Source organism: Perissodus microlepis, chromosome 6, assembly GCF_051167445.1.
Source record: "Perissodus microlepis isolate ML-2025 ecotype Zambia chromosome 6, ASM5116744v1, whole genome shotgun sequence".
Taxonomy (NCBI): Eukaryota; Metazoa; Chordata; class Actinopteri; order Cichliformes; family Cichlidae; genus Perissodus; species Perissodus microlepis.
The window spans coordinates 25507248-25526895 of NC_140466.1; the positions used below are offsets into that span (position 1 = coordinate 25507248).

The 19648-nt window shown below is 42.0% G+C and overlaps 1 protein-coding gene across 11 annotated transcripts in view; it reads right to left on the reverse strand.

Moving 5' to 3' along the window:
- lrba (LPS-responsive vesicle trafficking, beach and anchor containing) overlaps window positions 1-19648 on the reverse strand; it is a 175428-nt gene that overhangs the window by 84226 nt on the left and 71554 nt on the right. For all 11 annotated transcript variants that reach the window (XM_084931650.1, XM_084931659.1, XM_084931658.1 and 8 more), the window contains exons 34-36: window positions 16239-16303; window positions 13964-14072; window positions 3526-3692 (exon numbers count right to left, since the gene is read on the reverse strand). In XM_084931650.1, coding sequence (XP_084787776.1) covers window positions 3526-3692; window positions 13964-14072; window positions 16239-16303 — 341 coding nt within the window. The remainder of the gene's footprint in view (window positions 1-3525; window positions 3693-13963; window positions 14073-16238; window positions 16304-19648) is intronic.

Sequence of the window (19648 nt, forward strand, 5' to 3'; positions counted from 1 at the left end):
TGGACTACAGGAAATTTTGACCATCATCTGTGCTCAGAAAGTTAGTTAATTCAATCTAAAACTAGTTCGATCTCATTAAATTTAAAAAACAAGCAGCAGAGGTTTGTGGTCGTGAATGAAGGAGGACAACTAAATACTGTGCCTGTGCTCAAACAGCATTAACATAAGACACACAATACTACTGCCCATACCGTAACAGCTGAAGCAAAGCAAAACTGGAATAAATCCAATCATTTAACAACTGAAGTGGCATGCCAGTGTCCCCACGGCATTTTGTGCGTCTCATGTCATGATGTATCACTGCCTAAAAAGGAGGGAAAAAAAAGCTTTTCTGGGAATGTTAAGCTCCGGCCTCTTTCCCCTCAACAGTGCACTGGTGAAATGACGTAGCACAAGATAAAATAGTAATGCTAATATCAATAGTTTGTCCATTACAGGTCAGCTAACTGTCCACTGGAACAGTTACAAAGCTGTTGGTTTTCGATCTCACAAGGCCGATCAATACGGGGGCATACTGTTTCAATTTTGCCGGCATTGATTTTCTCTATAACACTCCAACCCTAAAGCATTCATCTTTCTGAAGGAAGGAAGATTTGATTTACTGAAGAAAAATTGGAGTGCACATCACAAAGATTTTTTGCCGGGCGGGAGTGTGACATGCCAAAAGATGGATGTCCCTTGGCTGGGAAGCCTCTAGCCTAAGGGCGTCCATTAGAGCAGCGGTGCTGCAGAAAATGAGCTGCTTATATGAGGAAGGAGGAGCAGAGGGAGAGGAGTCGGTGCTCAAGGTGTGTGTGTGTGTGTGTGTGTGTGTGTGTGTGTGTGTGTGTGTGTGTGTGTGTGTGTGTGTGTGTGTGTGTGTGTGTGTGTGTGTCTGGAGGGGCTCGCTGTAGGTGAGGATTTTTTAAGTAAAGTGGAAATAAAAGGATACTGTTGCAAGCTTGCACGTGCAACTTGAATAATGTTTGCATTTGTCTCAGAGAGACTGGAGACATCAATAAACAACTGCTCTGGTTAAAAAAAAAAAAGTATGCACACTTCTTCTACATCACACAATCTTTTTCCAGCTGCAGCCACCTTCCTTTTACTTTCCCCGCTTCCAGCATCCAGAGTGAATTTCCATGGTACATTAGTCAGCCTATTAGAATGCAATAAAGAGAAGGTATGAGAGGGGAAAAAGAGGAGAGTAGTGTCTGTCCCCAGAGACCGTGAGTTGGCGTTCTCCATCATCTGCCCTCATCTCCCCTCTGTCTGTCGACTTTGTCTAGGTGTCATATACATGAAAGATGATTCCTGACCCAAATAAACACCACAGCAGGCTTGATGCTCGGTGGACCCAAGCTCCAAAAAGGAGGGGAAAAGTGGAGTGAGCAAAAAAAAAAAAAAAGGGAAAAAAAGAAGGATATCTGACAGTTGTTTCATTTGTGATCATCTTGCTAGCTATTCATTTACTTTTTCCTCTCTTAAAAAGACAGCAGGCTGACATGTTGTACACCTGAGTCTCAAGGTGCTGGGACACAAATGCATGGATGAACAGGTAGTCAACCTATCTGTCTGATCGTGGATCTGTCTATGTCTTCAAACTAGACGACAGACAAGGGCATAAAAAAAAAAAAAAAAAAAAAAAAAAGATAGACACTCCCTTTGTCTGGTGAAAGGATTCCTCCTCGGACACTCAGTGATACAACTGAAGTGGGTGTGAAACTAGAAAGAGCAAAAGGACAAAGAGTGAGGGAAAAGAGGACAAGGAACTACATGTGGTGAAAGACTGACAGAAAGACAGAACTGCAGACAGAGAAAAGCAGAGGGGAATGGAAAAAGGAAAATCACCTAACACCTCTTTTCTCCAGAGGCCAGGGCGGCTGTAAGCTGGATATTAAGACACAAATTGCATTCAGGTAGGTCACACTGTGTCACAAGATATTAGATGCCTGCCGTGAGGAAACAACAATTCCCATCAGCTTGTGAGAAAATAATATTTTCATTTTCAGACCCTTTATTGAATGGAAACTTTGGGGAATACGGTTTTATGGCGTGTGAGCAGGCAGCCTACAGTTTTTAACACCCATGCAACAAAAAGGACGCAATCATAGCTGCGTATTGTCTTTGTGTTCCTGGATTTCATTTTCACAGCTGGAAAAGAGGTTGCGGGTTTCACTGGGTGAATCCATCCTCCCCCCTTCCTTATTTACCATCAGGAATGATGCTGCACCACATGCTTTGTGTGTATATATGAAATTAAAAATAAAGAAAAAGAAAATCTTATATTAGGAAGCCTGCGGGTATACAGGTGTGCAGAAGGGGTTTTTTGTTTGTTTTTCCCACATTCATCGTTTCCTTTTACTTGTTCTTTTTTTCAGAGATTTGCAGCACCAGATGTTTCTCCTATGCCCACATACCATCGGCTCTGGTGCGAAGCTGCACCACCTGACCTTCACAGTAATTGACCAAAAATATTGATGTAATGGCACAAGACTGATTGTGATTTATTAAAAGAGCGCTGCACTCCAAGGCTCAGTGCCAATGGCTCCCTGCGCCCATCGGCAGCCATTAGGAAAACCATCAATAGTACAGCGGCATAAAGCAGCGGTAATGGGGGACTTTTCTAGCCAGAGCTCGTAGAACACAATATCCATATTAAATGGCGCAGCCTTGTGTGAGTACACATAGAGACAAACAGAGAGAAAGAGAGAGAGAGAGCGCGATGGAAGGAGGGGAGAGAGGGAGATTGGATCAAGGGAAGAAAAATATGACAAATAATACACCATAACCTGATCCCGATATGAAACAGAAACAAATAGAAAAGGAAAACAAAGGCAGCGAGAGATAGACTCCTGATCCAACGGCAAACTAACCCTCGCCAGACGAGTCCCTGGAGACTTAGTGCAGCCTAACAAGCGTGAGCCAGCAGCCGTCTCTGGAGCTCGCCATTACACACTACCTGCACAAACAGCCATCATTAGGGAATAGCTGCATTGGACTGTGCTGCCTATTTGGCGAAACAAACACAGAGGATAAGGTTCCCTCTGTTCTTAATGGGAACTGAGCTGTTCAAATGGCTTTCATCTCTCCCCCCGAATCAATGCATCATTCAACCCACGGCTGACATTTTCACCTTTGCAAATCTAATTTAATCAAAGTCATGAGTACTGGTGGCTGAGATTAAAGATAATGAGATTAAAACCATAACGGCGATTTGAATAATTTTCAAGCCCGACAATTGGATGCAATTGAAGGCATTTCTATGAAATTAAAGTAATAATGTTGCTTCTTGATTCTTACGATTATATGGGCTCATCAGAAAGAAAACATAACGATGAGACAAAAAAACATGTTCACGCACACACACTAAATAAAATAATGGATTAATAATGGACTAGCTAAAGCATACTGTGTGAATGTAAGCGTGAGGTAGGAGGGAAATAAATAAATAAAAACATTTTTATAATACGTCTAATCTGATCTTATTTGAAAGCGGAGCACAGCTCTGTTTGAGTCTTTACACAACCACAGTTTTTGTTTTACCTTATGGAAGAGCCGCCCCAGGCTCCATGTTTGTCAGTCAGGATGTTGACTATCTTCTGGATGAGCTGCGTGGCTGTCACATGGTCGCGGTACTTGGCCGCACGGATTAAGTGGTCGCACAGTTTCTCCTCATCACGTTTGTCTGCTGCGTACTGAGCACAGCTAGACTGGAAAAGAGAGGGAAAACAAACACACATACATTAATAATGACACCCTAGCATAATCTATAAAGTGCACATCGCCAAAAAACCCCAAAACAAAACAAAAATCACACATGCATGTGCCACACATTACACCGTGCTCTTGTGTGTAAATAACACAAACAAAAACAGGGTTGGAACCACGCAGATATGAGCACAATGGTGTTTTCACATACAGAAACTCTACTCTGACTAGAACCAAATGAAAAGCACAGGAGGTCATTTCTGCCCTCGTGTCATGTTGATTAATAACAGTGGACATGTATTTTCTAATGCCCTCCAGCACACCAAATCACATGATACCTACAATGCACAGGGAGGACATTTTTCTCTGTCTGAATTTGTTATCAGAACGGGCCTTTGAACTCAGCAGCGATGCTGAAACTAAAACACCTTCTGACAATAGGGGCTATAATTTGAAACAGTGTTTCGAGCTTTCGTAACCAATTTTTACAGCGTATTCAGGCTGCAATCGTGACTTACTGTGGCATGCATATTGATGATGAGAAGTCAAAAAACAAAGAAGAAGAAGAACATGGGCTTTGTATTGCATGATTAATCGCGTAGTCTGGGTATGCTATAGGACTTGGTTTATTATCGACCACCTTTAAATTAGCGTTAAACTGACTGACTAGTGCAGCAGTCATACAGTAACTATTAAACTCAAAAGCATGGCTGAACAAATACAACAAGCCCTCTCAAAGTTAAAGGTAAAGCGCTTTATAATGGGCCCTCCTCTTCAATTTCAAGCACAACATTTCATATCTGACAGAAAATCTATAGGTATAAATCACAGAGGGGCTTTTCTGTGGGCTGCTTAATTATCAATCTAAGTCTCTTTATGTGGAATTAAAGGGGGCCCTGACCTTCCTAGCACGATGACCTAGTCACTATACTTCATACAGAAAAAGGTGCCTTAAATCTGGGACAATCTGTGAGTCCCCAAATTTTCTACTTAGTTATATGCATTAAGCTCCTTGCAGGTTTCCATCATTTATACAGATAGCAAGTAGCAGGCCTGCAACGAGTCTACTTCTATCTGCTCCTGTGTGAGACATGTAAAGTCTGCAGTACTAATCAGTGGTGCTGGGTTCAAACTCATAACCATAAACAAACACTTCATCACCTGTGTGTTGAGCCTGCCCAAACACCCAAACCCTCCATGCTGTAATGGGCTTTGCTTCTATCCGAAGCCAAAGTCTGTGGGAGAACAGGCCAAGTTCACAGACTCGACCTTAAAATAACAGCCAACATTTTTTTTTTTTTTTTTTAAAAAAGCTCAGCATGTAAGTAGTGCCATTAAAACCCAAACTTTGGTTTGCTTCTAAGTGGAAAAGACAAGTCAGAGTTAATTCCAGGGGTCATACCGTTGATGTGAAGTCAGAGAATATGCCGGGGTATTATGAAGGACTTATTATGTTATGCTATTATGAAGGTTGGAGCGAATAAGTAAATCTCCCTGCTGGCACCACCTTGCTTTCCCTCGCATACAGGTCGCACTGACAGGATAAAGGACAGAAACTGAAGAGAGGCATTCAGAGGCATTTTAAAAACAGACTGTTCTTTCATTCCTTTCAAGGAATGCCAAAGAAACATAAGAAATAAATTAAAACTTTCTGTTTCCACTTTAGTTCAAATCATGCCTCTTTGTGAGCCACTAAAGAAGTCAGTGTGATTATTTTTGATAAGAAAACACACTTTAAAAAAAAAATAGAGAGGGAGACGAGGACATCCGAGTTAAAAATGCTCAGCTGGGGTTGAAATATGGGAGACTCTTCTCCGTTTGCCTGCTACTCAGACAGCCACCAGGGCACAACTTGCCGCCAGTGAGAGCGTTATGACTTGCGACATTGTAATCATGGGCAGCACCTTCCATTACACGGCCTGGCTGACAGGGTCGGGCCAACGTGGGTGCTGGCTCTGCCGGAGGGAGACAGCTTGGTTGAAGACGAAATGATAATGGCTGGCATTAATCGAGTCAATTACGCTGAGTCGTGTCTCCCGCAATTCATCTACAGTTCAAATAAATAACTAGGGATGTGTGTTGGAGTTTTGGGGAAGGAAATGGCCTAGCCAGACGTGACTGGAGGGTGAAAAGAACAATAATCATCTCTAAAAATCACACAATGGTGGAAAATAAGCAACACGCACCTGCGGAGATGAAGCGTGAGAAAGAAAAAACAAAACAAAATCACATGAATTTTAATCACAGCTGAAGCAGAGTTTATAACGAGAGAAAAACATAAACACGCAAGCTTTCTGTGGCTGCTAAATGTTACCGAGGCTGCCAACAGATTGTGTTTGTGCCGTGTTGACTACAAATAATAAGCGGAGGTGGGGGGGTGTTAGAAAACGAGGAGTAGACTTTCACATCTACACAGCAGCGTTGTACTAGTGTCAGCTTTATCTAAATGCTGTAGTTGTTAGATGATGCCTTGGCTCCCCTCCTTCTCTCCCTCTGTGGGTTGAGAGGGTTAACCAGTATAATAGGCCGGAGAATGGAGGCTCATTACAAGATATCAGCCCTATGTTTATCAATTAGAGTGACAGAGAAAGGTCTAGTGGTGTTGCCGTGCCACAGCGAGCCTTCAACACGCCGTCTGACAAAGCCAGGGTCTCGAGGTTCTGACGGAGAACAGGAGGAAGGAACAAAACCAGCAGAGATATTATTAAAGCGCTTGATTTGCAATCTCTTGACATTGGTGGCACGTCAGGGATACAAGTGCGCCAAGGCTGGGCCTATTGCTCTACGAGATTCTCCAATTTCTCACATCCGTCGACAAGCACTCCCAGAGGGTTTCATTTACGAACGGGCAGAGAAACTGTCCAGAGGAAGGCGAGACATCAGGCTTGTCCTTGTCTGGCATCAGAGAATGCAAATATACTACAAATAAATTCCTCCTGGAACACAATGGAGGTCTAGTGAGACAAGGGGATGAAATGAGAAAGGAGGGAGGGAGGGAGGGGGGCGGTTGCTAAACAAAAGTAGATGGCGAATCGGTCCACCACCACCACCAATTGGTTGCAGAGAGATTCTCTTGCACTTGATCTCTTGCCCTCGAGTTTTCAAATTGCAACATAAAATGTCACCAGGGGAATTCAGACAATAGGCAGGGGAAGAAACGAGTGAAAGGACGAGGAGGGGGAGAAAAATGAGGGCTTAAAAGTACAATGGCGAACAAAAGTCACCAAATGACAATGCCTGACAGCCACTTCAATTCTGAAATGATGCTCCTGTCATGCTGTGCTCCCAAGTATTGATTTTTTTGCTTCTTCTCTTGGAGCGCCAGAGGGAGAGAAAAAAAATAATCTAATCCAGTCGAAACAGATCCCTGCTACTGGCATCAGCCCACTGCTACAGCCACCATCAAGGTTAACGCAGGCACAACACTTATCAAAGTATCTCTCTCCTCCTTTCTCCTCCCCCGGCTCCTCCCCTCACACTGATCTTTAATGGACTGGTCACCATGCTCGGCTGGCAGCCTCTTCATCTTTTCTTACCCAGAAACCACTTGTCTCTGCAAAAACCTCGCCCTCCTTTTGCCACATCAGTCTGCACGGCTGCCATCTCCTTGCGCGATAACTCCGGCACAGCTTCAAGGTCGTGCCACGTGAAAAATCATTCGTGTTAAAATGTCATCTGGAGATGAAAAATAGTCAAATGAAGGCAGGATGCAACCGGATGAAAAATTCGGTTGCACCTCTCCTGAATTTGCTGTTGCCCAGAAGTCGGGAAGGCAAGGTTTTAGTGGCACGGTGCTCAAGCTGAATGTAAAAGCAAATCTCCACCAAAAAAAACATTAAAAAAAAGAGAATTAAAGCAGCAAACAGACTTATTGTGAATAAAAACATCTAAAAAGCGGACAGCAGTGACAGCGATGCTCTTTTATCCAGCATTACAAGCTCACCTTCAGCCATTAATAGGAACTATATCTATATCTATCTATCTATCTATCTATCTATCTATATCTATATCTATCTATATATCTATATCTATATATCTATATATATATATATATATATATATATATATATATATATATATATATATATATATATATATATCTATCTATATCTATATCTATATATCTATATATATATATATATATATATATATATCAGGAGAACATTCCTCCAGTGACTAAAGGGATGGTGTCGGAGTGAAACAAAGGAAAATGTGGAGTAAAGTCATATTTCGGGGTGAGGTGGTCAGTAATAATGATGGGAGCTGCGGAGGAGGTACCTGGGGACTTCATTATGTTGACAAGACAGCAGGACTGAGACTACTGTTCTCCTCTCTGTAACCCACTTCTCCTTTTCCATTTCTTGGCATCTTAAGTGAAACAGTCAATGCTGTGCAGTGTGTGTGTGTGTGTGTGTGTGTGTGTGTGTGTGTGTGTGTGTGTGTGTGTGTGAGAGGGGGGGGGGGGGGGGGGGGGTAGGACAAGAAGAAACACTAAAGTTTGTCAAGGTGTTGCGTGTTTTGACAATAACGTGATTATATGTTAGGAGCCTGCTGCTGTCCAGGCTGGAGAACTAGGTGCAGTTTCTCACTTTTCTTTTTAAAAATGTGGCCCTGTTCTCATGGTGCTGCGATACTATCGCACAAAGACACTTGCTTTTGTTTTATTGGGTCCCCCCCTCTCTCATTCTCTTTATAACAGATTTGCCTGTAATGAGACGCTCGGTAAACCAGCCCTGCTGACATACTACATTACAGCAGCGACAACTACATGACAGCAGGCTACAGTTGGTGGCAGCTATCAGTTTGAGTGCTGCGAATGTGGTGGTGAAAACAGCCTTTGGGAGTTACGGTTTCTGACTTTTTCCCCTGCGTGTGTGGTGGAGTATCCCCCATTCCCCACAGTGCCGATTTATTAGGTATATGAGAAATAGAAAAGCCCATTTTAATAGACTTGACATAATTTTGTGTATAATTATTTTATTACTTTTTATTCATGTGGAAACGGAACATAAGTAATTATTTAGTAAAATTATTTTAAATGAGTAGTGAAAAATATCAAGGGGGGGAAAGTTTTTGATCACAGGTTTGTTTTGCTTCTCAAACAAAATACATACTTATTCATGAAGATGGCACATGTACTCAAATTGTTATGCCATTAAATTAATATATAACCTGTTACTTTAAATAGCTCACATTATATATAGCTCATTATTATCTCTTAGACCTTCAGATCAATCTATTGGCCTTGAAAGGGAGGTCAAAGGTCAAATATGACATACTTTATATCTTTATGTGTTACTTTCTATATGTTGGCAATAAACACCACAATAGTAAGAATAATAGTTTCTACATTTTAAGCCTTTTTTGTCCATTTTCGACCAAAGAATTATTAAATGAACATTACAGACCTTGGTGAACGTGAGCCAAATTTTAATGGATTGTTAAGTCCGCTGACTCCAGTCTACATCTCTACAAAGTTTTTATCAGAATTCATTCAAAACCTGTTTACTATTCTGTTTACAGACAGAATGACTCACATGTGAAAACTACCAAAAATATAACCTCCTCAGCAGAGGTAGTAATAATCTAGGTTTGGCTTGATTTATTTCTTCTATCTTTTCAGATAACTAGCACCAGATAGGTATTGCAGACAAGGTTGTTCATTAGTTCATCAAGTAACCTCAAATTAAAAGGAAAGAATAACACAAAATCACCAGTTATGACAGCTAAGACTGTCTGAACAGTAAATCTGTTGACACCTAACGTCAAGATACATCGTTTAACATACAGTCTTGAAACTTTGCAGGTGCTTGGTTGGAAAGTCAGGGTCAAGTTTATTCTCCATTGATGGAGAAAACCAGCCATGCTGACATGACTCCCTCAACAAGGTTGTCTCTAAATAAAGAAGTTATAATTCTCATGAACTATAGAGTGGGAGAAAGACTTCTGCTAAAGCCTTGCAACAGCCTTGCAAGAAAATTATATTGGCAGTCAATAAAATTTAGCAAAAGCAGAGATATCATTTCACTGTAAAATATTCTTCTGGTCACAGATATTAAATCACTGGAGTGTAAAAGAAAACATAATTCATCAGACCAAGTCACATTCTTCCATTGCTATGTGGTCCAGTTCTGATGCTAACGTGCCCATTGTGGGGCATTCTGTGTTGGACAGGGGTCAGCACGAGCACTGACTGGTCTCCTGCTATGCAGCCCCATAAACAAGAACCTGATGCACTGTGTTTTCTGACATCTGTCTGTCAGAACCAGCATCAACTTCCTCTTCAATTTGAGACACAGTAGCTCGTATGCTGGATCAAACCACACAGGTATCCTTCGCTCCCCACATGGATCAATCAGCCTTGGCTGCCCATGACCCTGTCAGTGGTTCCTCACCATTTCTTCCTTGGACCACTTTTGACAGATAATGACTGGTGCAGACTGGGAACACCCAACAAGAGCTGGAGTTTTAGCTATCACAGTTCGACCCTTGTGATGGTCAAACCCTCAATTTTGTGCATATTGCCTGTTTTTAACATATCAGCACTGAAGACAAATGTTCACTTGCTTCCTAATATATATCTTACCCACCAGATAACCAGTGTCATTTACTTCACATGTTAGTTATATTAATGTTATGCCTGATCGGTGTATACTACATTAAAAAAATTAACCTCGGTGATTCAGACTATTTTAACAGATGTTATCTGTAAAATGCATCCTTAGCCAGAGTTTCTCTGACATGCTCAGCACAGTCTGAGTTTGTGGTAAACGCTCATCCACAGACTACAGGTTTATGATAACAGAACATAATGAGCATCAGTTCAATGTTAATGTCATTAACATGGAGAGAAGGGCCAGATCGTTTTACAAGCTCAGCAGAGGGAAGACAGTGACACCAAGCACTAATTAGGCGCCATCGTCTGGCTTTCACTGGATCTCTCAAACAGTAAAATCAATTACTCCAGAGAGCAGCAGAGGATGAATCAAGAGGCTATATGGGGGGAAAAGGCAAGAAGCAAGAAGGAAGAGTAAGAATAGAAATGACTTGGGTGTTGCTCACTCTTCCCTATCTGAACCTTCTTATCTGCCCTTCTGCCCCTGAGCCCACCACATTTCATCCCTAATGAACAGCCCCATAAAAAGAGGGAGTTCGATTTCTCGCTCGCCTTCTTTCCATCTCTCGGGCTTCCTCTCCTCCCTGCTCCCGTGGAAGATATCGGAGTCTATCATTTGCTGTGCTGGGCGGCAGCATCCGATCTGCAGATCTCCTTCACATTAAGGATCCTATTAGATAGAGAACCCTAAAAGGTAATTGGATTTCCCTCCTAGTTATCTTCATCTCTGTTTCACCCTAAGCCCGCTGTAATAACTTACTCTCAGGGCCAAAGATAACTCAATTCTGTCCCACAGAGAGCCAGAGAGAGTGTGAGTGAGAAAGAAAGAGAGGGACAGTGAGAGAGAAAAAGCATATGTTACGTCTCTGAGGCAAACGGGTATCTAAATCAAAACGCTCCTCTATCACTGCCTTCTCAAGGATATGCAATCTGACAAGGAGTAAACATAAATTTGTGTTTTTATGGATCGAATTAATCTCATTGCTGGTGCCTTGGTTGAGATTTGCTGCTGCAGTTTAACACAGAATTTCTCAGATGTAGCAGAGGATGGGGAGGGAATTGCTCGCTTTTTTTTCCCCTTCAGAAAAACCTTATTTTGATACCTCAAATGACACGCTGTGGGGGCCCATTTGGAGGTTTATTTCCTCACAAAACAATAACCAATCTGAAGTGTCACCGCAACACAATGCAGAGAAACAACCCTTTAAAAATCTGGGACATAACTGAAAATTATTTTATAGACCTTCAAAGTCCCTCCACCTTCAAGGCCCTCCACCCCCACCCTTTGGGTGGGGGTGGAGGGACTTTCATTGGCCTGTTATTTTTATTGTGGCAGTGCAAAATGAAACCATTGGCTCCAGCAGGCTCAAGTAGAGCTTGTATAGAGGCAAAAATCAATACAGCAATATCAGAGCAAGACTTATCAGGGGTTCGCTTCTTCTCAGAGGTCACCGTGGAGCAACTGCATTTAAGTGGGGAATTCAATTGTGAAGCATAGTTTGGGACAAGCTTTGCTGGGTATCTGATTAGGGACAGCTGGGAGGTTGCAAGGCAAGGTAAAGTTACAAATGACAACCGCAAAACACAGCTAGCTTTGCAGAGGGACCTACGTTTTCTTTGTTGCACGTAATATGGAAACAAAATCTATGAACGTGAATGCTGACAAACCCACAATGCCCTAAAATGCAGAAAGAATTCAGTCTCCATACACGTAGCTACCCCTCACAGAAGCGTCTTGATAAACTCTGTCATAAAATCCATCATAGACTATTTAGTTTGTGTAGGTAACTACACAAATGACTTTATATTTACTAAGGCTTGAACTCAGTTCAACTGTTTATTCTTGCAATACTCCCTATTTCAGTACACATTTTAAAGGTTTTCAAAGCCCAGAAGCCGCAGCTGGAAGAGATGTAGAAATACAGAAAGAGAAAATAACAAGAAAACACAGCAAAAAAAAAGAAAAGAAAGAAAGATATTAGATTTGCAGACCCGAGGACAGCGAGTCTGTTCTTTGCTCAACATGCCAGGCTAGCAATCAGGACCTGTATGCTGGAGAAATGTAGAAGGGATAGGACATGGTTACAATAAGAGTACGTGGCCCACGGCCACAGCAGAAGGCTGAGGCAGCGCAGGATCATTTGGGGCCATCGTGTGCAAACTGACTGCCTAGTCTGTCGATCGGCCAGTCTAGCAACCTACTGTAAGATGCTTTTACTTGCCAAATGCCCAAACCTGCATATACTGGAATAAAAACAAAAACTGCCTGTATTACCCTTGCAGAACTTAATCATACTCTAAGAGTCAGTGCTGATGATGATAAGGTCAAATCATGTAAAACAATACTGTGCAAATGACTGACACTTGGCGCTGTATGAGCAGTACGGGTTCAGCCGAATAACATGACAATCACACAGGAAAGCAGTCTAGCCTGTGATTGCCATGTTTTGCTCTCTTCACTGTATAAATGCTCAAGTGCACGAGCTGTGCCTCCGCCCCTGTGATTGACTTTCTGCAGTCTTAAGGGATTCTACTTTACCCAAATGTAAGAAAGACCCTTCCTTGAACCTTAAAAAAAAAAGAAAGAAAGCATCACATTTTACTGCCAAGTGGGGGCCAAGGCTTACACACAGTGAGCCCTTCAGGCCAGCACCTCTCAGGTCTGTCTGCAGCTTTTAGTGCTGGCAGGTTCCTGAGAAATGATGGTGGGAGGGATGGAAGAGAGGGGAGGATGCCATATTCCTGTCATTGGCAAAATACACCCCCAGTGGGAGTATAATGGACAGGATCTCAGCAGGACAGGAAATGATTTTGGTGAGATCTAGAAAGAAGAGTCGGGGGAGTGAAGTGGAGTTGGACTCGGGAAGGGGCAGCGAGAGGTGCCTATGGGTCAGGACAGAGTTGGCCCGGTGGCTACGTGTGAATGGCAACGTTTGTCCTGAGAGCTAGAAGGAGGAATAGGAGGAGAAGTTGAGACACAGAGGCAAGCCCACGTTACACTGAGATGTACAGGGATAAATTAACACTAGGCTGGGGCTAGCCAAACTGTATGTGCAAAGCAGTTAACACGCCCCTGAAACTACATCTGTATGTGTCTCTATGTTCCCAATTAGCCAGGGTTATGTTTGAAAAGTAAACATTTGTCTTCTAGATTTACTGTGACAGATTCTACAACTTGATGGTTTAAAGTAGCCACTGGATCAGCACCTTTCCCACCACTTTTACCGCTTGTTTGTTTTTATTCAACATATACACAGTCAGAGCATACCAATAACAAGTCAAGAATTCTTATCAAAGCAGTCAAAGCTGCTGAAATGGATAAAGTTGCCATGGGTCACACAGGGGGAAAGCCAAACTCATTTTGCAAACATCCTTCATCCTTATTAAAATATAATTAATGATATATTTTTGATTCCAATTCACTGAAAAAGCTGTACTTGCATCTTTAAGATAAATTGTGGCAAACGATTTTAGTGTCTATGAAAACTTTCTGCGCCAGGCTGGTGAAAATCACAGTTTATATACACTTTCGTATTTTTTTTTTTTTTTTTTTTTTAAATTTACGGGTAATTTAGTTTTCTTCCGTAATAAAAAATATTTTCAATGGGCATTTTGTGCTCATGCTTGTGTGTTTGCCTAAACTGCGCAGCATCTTACCTCAAATTCTGCATGTTTGTGAATGTCTTCGGCCCTCTGTCGGCTGAGGATGAATTCAGCTTCGTTAGCCACACGAACCAGGTGGTCCTTCATGGTGTGACTCAGAAGCCTGAGGGCAGATGTGAGAGTGGCCATCAGTACACTGCAATACTGTGTAAGATTTATTCCTTCATTAACATAACAGCTTATAAGTCATTTAGCCTCAGACCCTTTGAAATTTCACAAAATCGAGAGCATCACTGTATTTAAAGCTTGTTTAAACCTACAGATAAACCCGCCATGTAATATCCATGAAATATTGAAAAGGAACCGTGCGAAATAAGCAGAAAATCTAATTTGAAAACCAACCCAAAGCACATTTGTCTTCTACCTGGGGTGCAGGTGTTAATTGATCTGTTAATGATATGTATCTGACAAGAGGGAGGATCTCTGCCTGTGTTGCTACATATGTAGTCTACCTCCCTCTTCTTATCAGTGTTGATGAAACATACATGTTATGTGTGTGCGCGGGTCACGGAAACCTCTCCGCAGCCCCACGGGTCAGGACTGTGCAAAGTGGAACAATAACAGACCGGTGGACAGAGAGGAGAGGTGGGGGCAGGCTGGGACTGGCAGCGGGATGGCTGTAACCTAAGCCTCCAGTTTCAGCACAGTGCAGCAGGGGAGCGGAGGCACTGGGGCCTCTGCAACCTCCGAGTCCTTATTCCGGCCCCACTATCAATAACCTAACCACTGGCCCTTCTTTATACCGCACCAAGTTAATGATTGCACATGTGGTCAAATCCTGTTAAAATAGGGTTGTAAAATTCACTCATATTAAGCACGTGCCACTTTAGAAGAACTTTTAAAATCTTGTTGGAAAGAAAATTCGGGAAAAAAGTAGTTTGGATGGACTGGTCATACCTGCATACCAGAAAATCCAGCAGAGCTGCACCAAATTATTTTCTTTACTGACTAGAAATGGTGTAAATCTTATAGGCAACTAGAATTAGGGGCTAACAAGTCAGGTTTTTACAGAAAAAGATAAATTTACTTACATTAACTGTTGTAAGTAGTGAAAACCAAACAATATACATCTCCATCTCATATAGTAACTGTACTTTTCAGGGCGTGAGCTGCATTATAGATTAACCATGTCCAACTTCTGGGTGTTTTACATGAAAGGAGATACAAACTACACTGTAAGTAATTGACAGCTGAATAATAGAAAATCCATCATGTACATTGACATAATGAATATTAATTAATTATGCAAAAAAATTAGGATGTTAAAAGGAAAGATTAATCCACATCATAATATAGCCCGATCCCTGAAAAGTACAGCACACTCACAACGTAGGATGGTTTTCCACTTCTGAATCTATTTTCCCAAAGAAAAGCGTCACATACTTAAAACTTGGATGGATGGATGGATACATAGATAACGTATTAAGAATATCAAGTATATTAAGCTTAAAATTATTATATGTCACAAACGCCAAAGTTGTTAATAGCTGAAGTACATTTTGGGTTGCCTGCGATTTGCGTGTATTTCTTATTTGTTTATCCTCCTATGAGTCTGTAATAAATAAAGATTGATTGATTGAAAAATTATATTATATATTACATGTATCATAAGAGCAAAATCTGGAAGGTAATTTTCTAACACTTTCTTAGACAAACACATCAAATGATAACATTGCTATCTCATTTGTGTTACTTGGGATTACCCTCTGCCAATTCTAAAAGCTGAGGATCAATAATAGAAAGTGTTGCTCTACCAACCTGAAACTGATAAGAGTGTGAATACTACAAAGGAGCCAGAGTAAGAAGGGTGACCTCTTATTAGCAAAATGAAGCTTCATATGTGGGAATAATTAAAAAACAGGTAGATATGGTAGCCGACAGATCAAGGCTCAGGCAGAAAGGCCCGAGTGGCAAATTAAGAGCGATTTCCCAAGTGTCGCAGAGGAACCAGCACTCAGAGCTCCTATCACCTTCTACCTAAACCCTCTTTCTCTCCCCAAGTCCCACTGGGATAAGCAGGTATTGAATGGAGCCTTGAACGCAGCGGTCCTCCATCCTCACTCCCCTAAGTCCCTCTGCGCTTTTCAACCATTGATTGTTGTCTTGAACAGCCACCATATTGCACGGGCCTTGAGGATCTCGGGTGCCCGAGTGGAGGAGGGGTACGATGCGATCCGAGGAAGGTGAAATTGGAAAGTGGCTGATGAATGGAGGTTGGAGAGGTAATTTAGTGCTGCTGCAAGAAGAGAGGCAGGTCGGAGTTACCTACCTGCCTTCGTTTACCAGCTCGATAAAGGCTAAGCCGGCATTCTTCTGGATGGAGTTCTGCCATTCCTGCAACACAAACATCAACATGTTACTGATGCAACTTTTTACAATAGTACAGAACTCTGTTGCTATACATTAGCAGCAGCAAGAGGCAAAAATGATACGTTTACAAGATAAGTGAGTTTTTCTTAGACTGGGTCAAAGTGAATTTAGTTTGAACAAAACCAGTAGCTCCATGTAAAGCTTTTAATCCCTCTGACTTAGCTACTTCTTTACAGGCCCCTAATATCACATAAAACATGATCCAAAAAGGATTAAGAATTGCTTGGATTAGCGCCGGCTACATAATATGCGAGCCCACCATTGCGCAGCAGTGAAAGAGCCGTGTTGAGAGTGCATTTATCACAAGTAAATACACACATTTCTTCCTCTCTTTGACTAGCGTTATGGTTCGAGGTGTCAGTCTAAACAATCCAACCGCAGCCGTGTGCGCCTTATATCCTCAACTTCGAAGGGACAACGAGAGAAGGGAAACTCGGCCGGTCATCATCTCTCATGTTCTGTTCCACATTTCAACACCTTCAACGCAACCGTCAAAAGAATAATAAAGCAACAAGGTCACGGGGGGCTGTCTGAAGCTCACAGCGCTTTTCCCCCCTTCTTCCTCTCAGGGGAGCTGGAGAAAAATGCACAAAAAAATTCTCAGGTTGGAGACCTAAACCACCAACCTACTCTTACAAAAATCATTATTCAAAGCTTGGACTTTTTTTTTTCCTTTGCATTCTTAATATTTTTGTTAACCAACATTAAAACGTGCCATCGGTTGACAAATGTTTAACAGTTACTACTGTGAGAATAACTGTGATCCACAGTTTATTCAGACTTGGAGACACTTTTATTCCAAAGTAATCAAAACTACTAATTTTTATCATTTCCATTTAAACGTTTCACTGAGACACAGAACAGCTATGAAGTGAAAAACTTGCGTATAAGCCTAAACTCGGCTGTCATCATCTCTGGAGCTGATAGAGGAAATCGTGTGTTTACACAGAGACTAGCTTTTCAGTAACCCTTAGAGAGCCCGCAGGGACGTGAATATCAGCACTGCGAGGAGGAAGGAAAGATCAGTTTACGAGAATTTCTAATACACATCCACACATATCTGTGGGTGCGTCGAGATTTTCTCACCTGTGCAATTTTTAAGCACAAGCCCATCCAAACTAATCACATGGCAGTCAAGAGTACCGTTCTTCTGAAACGCCTGTGCACCATCACTCTGTGCCCAAGTGCACGTCATATACAAAACAACCTTACACTTAACCTCAGTTCATAACTGCTTTTTGTCCTGCAGGACCATATTGGCATTGACCGTGTTTACAATACATTCCAAATACAAGAGGGCACAGAGGGAATAAGAGTCTGTGCGAGGGAGTGGAAACAGCGTTTCTGGGAGAGGGTTTTGTGGCTGAGGACTGCTTTGGAGGAAGCATGTCAGAGTAGCCTTGGGGCCTTCTAGCTGAAGCATTGACTGTAGTTGAAGGACATTAACCATGAGTGTTAGCCTGTGGCTGTGTGGATATTCTAAACTGATCCAGACTGTGCGAGCTGGATTTCAAATAAACACCACAGGAAGCAGGGCTGTAAATAGAGTCGTGCTCTGGAGAACCAGAAAAGCGGTGACATAAAATTTCCTTTATGCCTTTAAAGCCTTAAAGATTTTGATGCCAGACTCTAGAAAGTAAAAGATTATCCCAAAGTAATAAAGATCTGAATCTGTGGCCGGGATAAGCTCTGCGTCTAAATTAGGCTCGATGAAAAGCGTAGAGACCATTGGCATTTTGGGGGACATGGACAAAGGTGATAGCAAGACTAATGGTGTCATTATGGGCAAGAAATGGCTCCTCTAGTTGAATTAAAAAAGCAGTGACCCTGATCTGAGGGACACCTCCCGGTGACAAAAAGGAAACAGGGACAGGTCAGTGATAGAATATTGGATTTTGGCTGCCCTGGTCAGCAGTGTCGCAGCTTTTATGGCTGCGATAGGGGCCGTGACCACAGCGCTCCTGATGAGAGGATACAAGCAGCCATTTGTGACCTCTCACCTTTAACCTGACCTCCTAACAGATGATAGGACGCGCGAGAGAGGCGGCCGATCTTTGATCCTGACTTTAAAGCGATCGAAAGAGAGAAATCGTGCACACGTTTAATGCACTTTACCGGCGTTTATGTTTTGCTATGCATGAATCTGTTCATGAAAATGCCTGTCTAAATCTCAAGTCAATAAGACAGCTCTGTTTGCTCTGCGTTCCATGATGATGGCATTGAGTCTAAACACACATGCCATGCACTTCCGTCATTACAGCTGATTATCCATAATCAACTTCTAAATATAACACTGGTGAGAAAACACAGACCTCCTGAGCAAAATCGCCTTTCAAACATCAGGCTCGCCACAACACAAGGAAAACATTTTCCAACACCGAAGAAAGAACCATCTCGGCTCTGTCGAAATAATAAATAAGTCAGTTGTGCTTTTTGGTGGCATCACTCATAATCACAAGTATTTGTTGATCTGAAAGGCTAGGGGAATACAACTTTAGATGAGACGGCAAGAGCATAAATCTGCATGCCATAAGTGGCAGAGCAGCAGAAGCTAAATTAAAGAGGCTAAAAGCACTGATTTTTCCTCTCCCCCCTTTTACTCAAACGCCTCACTGCTTAATGTCTTTTTTTGCCACATTAACTGAACAGTGAGAGAAAAAAGTCAACCAATGCAAATAAAATGCACGCATTCAAAGAAAACCCCCCCCAAAAAACCCAAAAACGTTTTGATCACTGGCATGCCGCTTGCAGGTGGCGGCAGCCAACTTTGTCACTCTGATTTGGACATTTGTGCAAAGGAAAAAAAAAAAGAAAAAAAAAAAAGAGGGGGGGTGGGGGAGAGACAAGGAAACAAACTGAGATCTAAATGTTTATGAGAAGTGGCCTGATGTTAACAATGACCAAAAGAAAGAGCCTGTGGATGCAGAAGTCAAAGCAAAAGAAAAAAGAAAAAAAGGCTCTAAAAATATACTGCTCTTTAACCTGATTAATACGGAAGCTCGGTAGTTTGTTATTAATGCTGCGTCTGCTGCGCTTGTGTGTATGAATAACTTAACACTGGTGTACATTTTCAACAATCCACATCTGCATGTTCAGATGCTATCTGCTTAAAGAAAAACAGACACTCGTGTTGGTGTTTGCGTGATCAAATTCACAACCCAAGGAATATTTACTGATGTCCAAATATTTATACTGCTCGGTCTCCGAGAGCTTCATGGGCTCACACTGTCATGGCTATACTAACACAGAGTGAGAAAGCTAAGCCTAAAGCCCCCATACCCCAAACAGACAAATCAAAACATATGTTAC